Source organism: Rhipicephalus sanguineus, chromosome 1, assembly GCF_013339695.2.
Source record: "Rhipicephalus sanguineus isolate Rsan-2018 chromosome 1, BIME_Rsan_1.4, whole genome shotgun sequence".
NCBI lineage: Eukaryota > Metazoa > Arthropoda > Arachnida > Ixodida > Ixodidae > Rhipicephalus > Rhipicephalus sanguineus.
In genome coordinates, this window is record NC_051176.1 from 167644370 (window position 1) to 167650754 (window position 6385).

Sequence of the window (6385 nt, forward strand, 5' to 3'; positions counted from 1 at the left end):
AAATTTTCCGCCGCATAAAGTTGGAGGCTGTAGTCATACCTGTGACACACGGACACTTTCAGTGGTAAAATGTTGAAAACTACACCGTAAAATGGAAAGAAAGCTGAATAGCCTTTTTATTCGCCCTCGGACCAAGTCAATGACGATTATAACGAGTTGTTGCTGAAAAAGATTTTGCGGCATAGTTTGTAACGGCGCGAAAATCATCACACAGAGAACACATGCATCGCACACAGTACGCGGATGGGCGTCGTGTTTGCTGTGCGGTACGTGCCTGTCGCCCTTAAAAATAGATAAAAATATGGTACTGACAGCTATTAATCCACGTGACTCGGCTGCGGTGAGTCACATGGATCTCTACTCGAAACGTTCAGAGGACAGAGCTGAACAAGCACATAAACTGCCCTTGTGATACTGACGCAAGACTTTCATTTCTTAGGATCCTTTTGTGCTCCACGAAGGACGAGTTTGTAACCGGGAGTGTCCATGTTTCCGAAAAGGAATGCTGCTTTTCTTGCCACGAGCGACAGTCAGGGCACGTGACACCGAGCTGAGAACTGACACGTGTGCGTTTTTTCAAAGTGTGTCGTAGACATCAAGAACACTATCAGCGTCACTGTCAACTGGCCTTGGAACAAACTTTGCTGATAACGAGAAACAAAACTGCTTTCTTTCACCACGAGTAGAATGTAAAGCCCTTTCTTGCTCGTCGGTACGACACCTCCCCTTTTCGTCCTTCTCCCCTGGGCAGCACAAAGTTCAGTTGACCTCAGTTCAGCGGGGAGGGTGCGCAAACCGTAGAAACGTAGTGGTTTCGAGACAGCCCGCCTGTGGTCCTGTCAGTGTGGGGGCCGTAGTTGCATAACTGAAGAACCCGGTGGCCTCGAAGAGCTCAACAATGATCAACGCTGAGTTAGTTCAGTTGGTGAAAACCTTCTTGACAGGACATAAGACCGAACAAGAACGCATCGAAAGCCCATCGCCGGCACAATTGGCCGTATTTGACAAGAAAGCAGCAAAAGTAAGTCTGCAGTTTCTTTCTTGGGGAGGCAGGCATGTACCGGGGTAGCTGCCGTGTGTAGCCACTGGTAATCTTTGCCAATAAAACTTGAGCGTATAGCGCAGAAACATAATTATCGAGCCGCACGTTTACAAAAAAAAAAAAAAAAAAAACCTGGGTGGTCGAAATTCACCCGGAGTCCCCTAATACGGTGTGCTTCGCTATGATGTGGTTTTCGCACGTAAAACCCCAGAATTTAACATTACCCAGCTCTCTGAGGAGCCAAAACATGGCAGTCACCAGCTACGAACGCGGTGGCTTCCGTTGATAACCTGCATGTCCGGCCACAGTGGCAGTAAACAAGAACGGAGAATGCTGTCTGTTCACAAACGTGGCTGTTTGGGCGTGTTGGTAAGACATGATTGTGAGGAAGAGGATCGGCACACCCATAAGGCCATCGGCTGGCTCGTACCGGCAGTTCGATCTCTGGCTACGCCCCGCCTAGCATGACTAATAACATGCCGTAACATGGCTAATAATGTTAAAGCGCACAACCAGACGAGGACGGTCAAGAACACGCGAGCGCCCGTGTGTACTCGTATGGTTGAGCGCTCAAACATTATTAGTTCACGACCAATTAGCACCGAAAGCAGTTTTTCATCATTGTGCTTATAATTTCTGCATGTTTGAGCAGCGTCTCATCCAACTATGTGCCTTGAACGCTGCTTTCTTCCCGATAGAAAACGTCCTGCCGCTGCAAAGCGCTCACCACCGCCTTGCTTAAATACACAGACGACTGCGACCGCGCTTGTAGTACGTGTATTTAGAATACTTGAATTTTTTGCTTTTGCAATCGACTGTTTTATTAGGAGTCAGTGTGCAATAGTTAGCGCTGAGTATTGCGGGTCTAGCGTGTTAGTAGTGTGGTGCTTTGCTGCGTATAGGTATCCATTGTGTGTATAATCATTTCAGTTGAGGGCAGTGTGTGAATTTTTTTTTCGGAGGCCTTATTTTAGCACGCGAGCACCGGTTTGTTTGTCTGGTCATGTTGAAAAAGACGGTAAAGTGTTCAGTGTGCGGGTGGCAGTCGAAGTAGACGTTTGTGAGGATGGGAGTGCAGAAGAAGCCTGAGTGACGTGCAGGCAGTGCGAGGCCGAGGCAAAAAAGGAGCAAATTGCAGCTGCCCAGAATGACTTCTAGAAGTAAATCAGAGAGCCAAAAAAAAAAATGCTTTCGAGACAGAATGAGACATACGAAAGGCTATAGGTCGAAGGCTCGATCAGCCGAAGAACAACTTTAGAAGGTCGCCAATGTAATAACAAATCACGCGCGCACCAGTGGTGAGGTCGTCGACATCCAACACGGTAGGGCCGGAAACGGAAGCTGACGTGCGAAAGGCATGTAGAACGGGTCACACGAGGCCCAGATATCTTAAATTTGTTTTGAAGGGAGAGGATGAAAAGGAAGCAAGATCGATTATCAGCTGTGAGTAACGCTGGGAGGTAGGCCATGTAGCAGGACTGATTAAAAATATTGTCTAATCTGGTTAGGTGCTCAGAAGCGATTATGGAGAGGGTGAAGGCGACAAAGGAGTAGCGATAGCGGCGTTTTCCGGACGGATTACCGCAGTGGTGGTCAAGTGGTCAGATCGTTCGCCTCCAATGCGCATGGGGCTTAGCTATTCCCAGGGCCACCGGGCAACCACCGGTTTTTCCAATGGAAAGAAAGGTACCCCGACCCGGCGCTCGGTGATTGGGGTACTCATATCTCGAAAAGGTAGCCTCTCCTTTCCGCTCTCTTCTTTCACCCATTTCCCCTTCCACTGCTCCGTGCCCCACTATGTGTTGCAGAAATAAGCGCCTTTTCCAACCTCAAAACCACACACACACTCTTCCCGGGCGGACGCTGGGGTCTGTCATGGGACGAGGAGAGAAAACCTAGCATGCATTAAAAGCGTCCCCTTCACACCAAGGCGGTGACCGGTGCGCCACCAAGCTCAATATTTATTATTACTTCATTTTGCCTAATGCGCTACCAAGCTCAAAATCTATTATTCCTTAATATTGACTTGCGTGCCACCAAGCTCAAAATTTATTGCCTAATTTGGCTTAATGTTTGAATTAAAGTTCTCTTCGTACAGAAAAAGGAACCATAAAATCACAGCCCAACTTGCTGCGCCTTACATCCGAATCAGGGGCATAGCCAGGGGGGGGGGGCGGTTGGGGGGTCCACCCCCCCCCCCGAAAATTTTCAGTTTTGCTTGCGTATATATACACGCACACATACAAACGCACGCACGAACATACATAAAGTATGGTTGAACCCCCCCCCCCCCGAAAAAGATTTCTGGCTCCGCCCCTGATCCGAATCACTTAGGTTTTTTCCTGCTTTTTTTTGTTTCTCGCTATGCAGATGAAGCTCAAGGGCGCAACCTGAATGTAGTTGTCCGAGGGCAAAATACGTGCTATAAATATTTGTTGATAAGACATGGTTCCAGTCACATGACACTTTCAACAAAAAAGTTCTGAGGTGCCAAAACCACACCGTGCATTAAATGTAGCGGTGGTTCATAAACGTGCGCTAAGCGCAACGTACTATACAGCGTTTTTCCATTCTGTGCCGATCAGAATTCAGTCGCCGCATTCAACAGCGCAACGGTCATAGGACTACATCGTACTGGATCGCTTCGAACTTCCGTACGAAGCTTACTTAGTAAGCTTTATTACCTTGCGTACGTATACGTTACGTTTATGCTTCATCTTGTTTTCCTCAGGGATAAAAGCAGTTAAGGAAACGCTTGCTGATATAAACTATGACGTCACTCAAGCGCATATATTATCTACACTGGTAATTTATCGTTTGTATCACTGCAGGCTATCGTTTGAATCACTGCAGGCTGGGCGCAAAACTAGCGCGCATGAAGTGTTTCCTTTTCCCCTTATGGCTTCCTTCTTCGCAGGGGTACTACTGCTTCACTTGGCGTACCTCGTCAGGCGACAAATGTGTCTGCGGGACTGAGGCTATCGCGCCGAGGCGGATATCAAAGTTCGTGAAGCACCATCACTGCGGCGGTGGTCCTTCTTGCCTGAGGGAAATATGTATGTCAAACGCTACCAGTGGCGCCGAGTGGAAGCCAGTGGTGTCCAGGGACATCCAAAGGCTCAGCTGCATTTGCCCGCACCTGCGCGAGGTTTCTCTCAACGGTTTTAGCTTCGGCGCCGCACATCGGAAGCGACGCATCAAGCTTCGCGACTTTCCTAAGCATCTGGTGTCCCTCTCTTTGCGCAACTGCGTTCTCGACATGAAGACATTCCTCTCAGCGGGACTCGTCGAAAACAGCGAACTGACTGCCCTTGACCTGGGCCGGTGCTTTTTCCTCAATGATAACAAGTCTCGCAGCAAAAGACGAGTGGCTTGGCCACTGCTTCCTTTGCTCGAGAGATTGTGTTTGGAAGGTTGCCCGTTCCTCATTTCCGAAGCTCTCCTTAGCGACGTCCTGCTTGGTTGTCCATCGCTGCAGGTGCTGGACTTGGAAGGCACATCTCTGCAAAGTACCGTCGACGTCGCACTCATCGGACGATGCCTGCCAAAGCTCAGAGAACTTTTCATTGGGTGGACTGACGTGAACGACTCTTCATTTCTAGCACTGGAACGAGGATATTTCGATGAGCTTGTTACGCTGTGTCTCGTGGGAACTCACGTGACGAACTTGGGCGTGCTGGCGGTCTGCGGCATTTGTCCGCGGCTGCGTACAATCCGTGTAACTATGGGACGCTGGGCTGTCAGGAAGCTTGAAAGAGTGGATGTCTGTCACTGCGTTAGCATTGAGATTGTTTGCTTCAGGAGCGACAATGTGCATGCGTTTATACGCCACGAAGGATGCGAGCACTTCCGCGAGCATGCGAAGCGATCACTAACATGACGAAAGAAGGAATAGACAAAACTGGATGCACATGCGCCAGCAACATGCTAACTGCTTCACAAGTTTTGGATCACTTGCTTTTGTATATACGCGCATGCTCACTTCAGCACTATTCTAAATGTGCTCAACAGACACGCCTGCTGTAGGCAGTCACAGAATTTCTGTTGTGTGTCTGTATTTAGAGTGACAAATACCTAAATGCCAGTGACTTGCTAGTCTTTGTATTACAAACTGGTACACTATATAATGCTGTCGAAAAAGGACAATTTGTGCTTGGAAATGAAGCACAATGCTTTGACGTGCTATTTGAACGTTTACTTTCTGTATATAGGCATATTGAGTGAACGAAAGGGTTTTTACTTTCGTTGTAGCTGTACTTAGTTCGCTCAAATGAAAAAAAGATACAAAGAAACGGGTTATATGACCAGGTTTATGCATATACGGCGCAAACGGCGCTGGCAGAATAAAGTGAATGGGCAAATGCTTTTAAATTTTTTTTTTGCCTCTCGGAGACAGTGTATAACGTACCAAGAATGAGAGCCTGTGGATTTCCCCAGACGCCGCCGAGTCGGGACGAGTGGGAAAACACGAGCAGGTTTGCATATTTACAAGCAACCGATTGTCACCGCATTGGAACTACGACAAATACGAACTTCCGCGCTGGACAATGCCTCTGCCACGGAAGAGCAATTCTCATTTCCGCCGAAGCAGCTGCGGCGACTGAATAAACCATTCTATAGGTCTCTCATTCAAGCTGCAACCGCATAATACGTTCAGTTCGCGGTGTGAACGACACGCCAGCACGCGAGGTCGCCGAGCGAGGTGCGATAAAAGGAAAAAAAAAAACGTTGCTTTTTGGCCCGGAACAGAAGCAGCTAAACCACTGCGGTATCTAAAATAGCATTGTCGTATTGTGAAGCAATCGAACATTTGTTTACGAAATGAGAAACACGTGGGCGATTTGAGCATAAGCAGCTGCGACCACTTGCTCGATGCTTCTTTTCTCATGTTACATCTGCATGCATTGTTACAGTGAACGCCGCTCACAACGCCCTCCGGAACTTCCACAATTAGCAAAAGCCTAAATAAATGTACAGCTCGTAGCACGCACTATTCCTTGAATCTATAAGCCTCGATAAGTACGTTTCTGCATACGGCCTGTCCCGGCGTTCATATAAATGCAGCAATTCACCTGTTTATTTTGAAATGTCAGTGTCGCCGAGTTTGATTCTCGGCCACTTCTATAGGCCACAGTTATTAAGGGAAGCTTTCTCCGTGCCTACCATCCCGGAGTTGGCACGGCATCTGCTGCTGTCTGCATACTAATGGTTGGTTGTAAAATTATTGATTGGTTGCACACTCAGTGTTCGTAGTCGTCTCAGGACTGTTTTTCAAGTGCGATTAGTTAGATGGTTATTTGCTTTAATTACGCAGAATATAGTCTTTGCACAGTTTGTTCTATT

General features: G+C 47.8%; 1 protein-coding gene across 1 annotated transcript; it reads left to right on the forward strand.

Annotated features, from left to right (window-relative positions):
- The first annotated feature begins 732 nt into the window (after window positions 1–732).
- Window positions 733–6043, forward strand: LOC119401906 (uncharacterized). Its single transcript, XM_037668916.2, has 2 exons — window positions 733–1021; window positions 3960–6043. Exons 1-2 carry the CDS (start codon window positions 899–901, stop codon window positions 4920–4922), a joined length of 1086 nt encoding a protein of 361 aa, XP_037524844.1. The 5' UTR covers window positions 733–898; the 3' UTR covers window positions 4923–6043.
- Window positions 6044–6385: the final 342 nt, after the last annotated feature.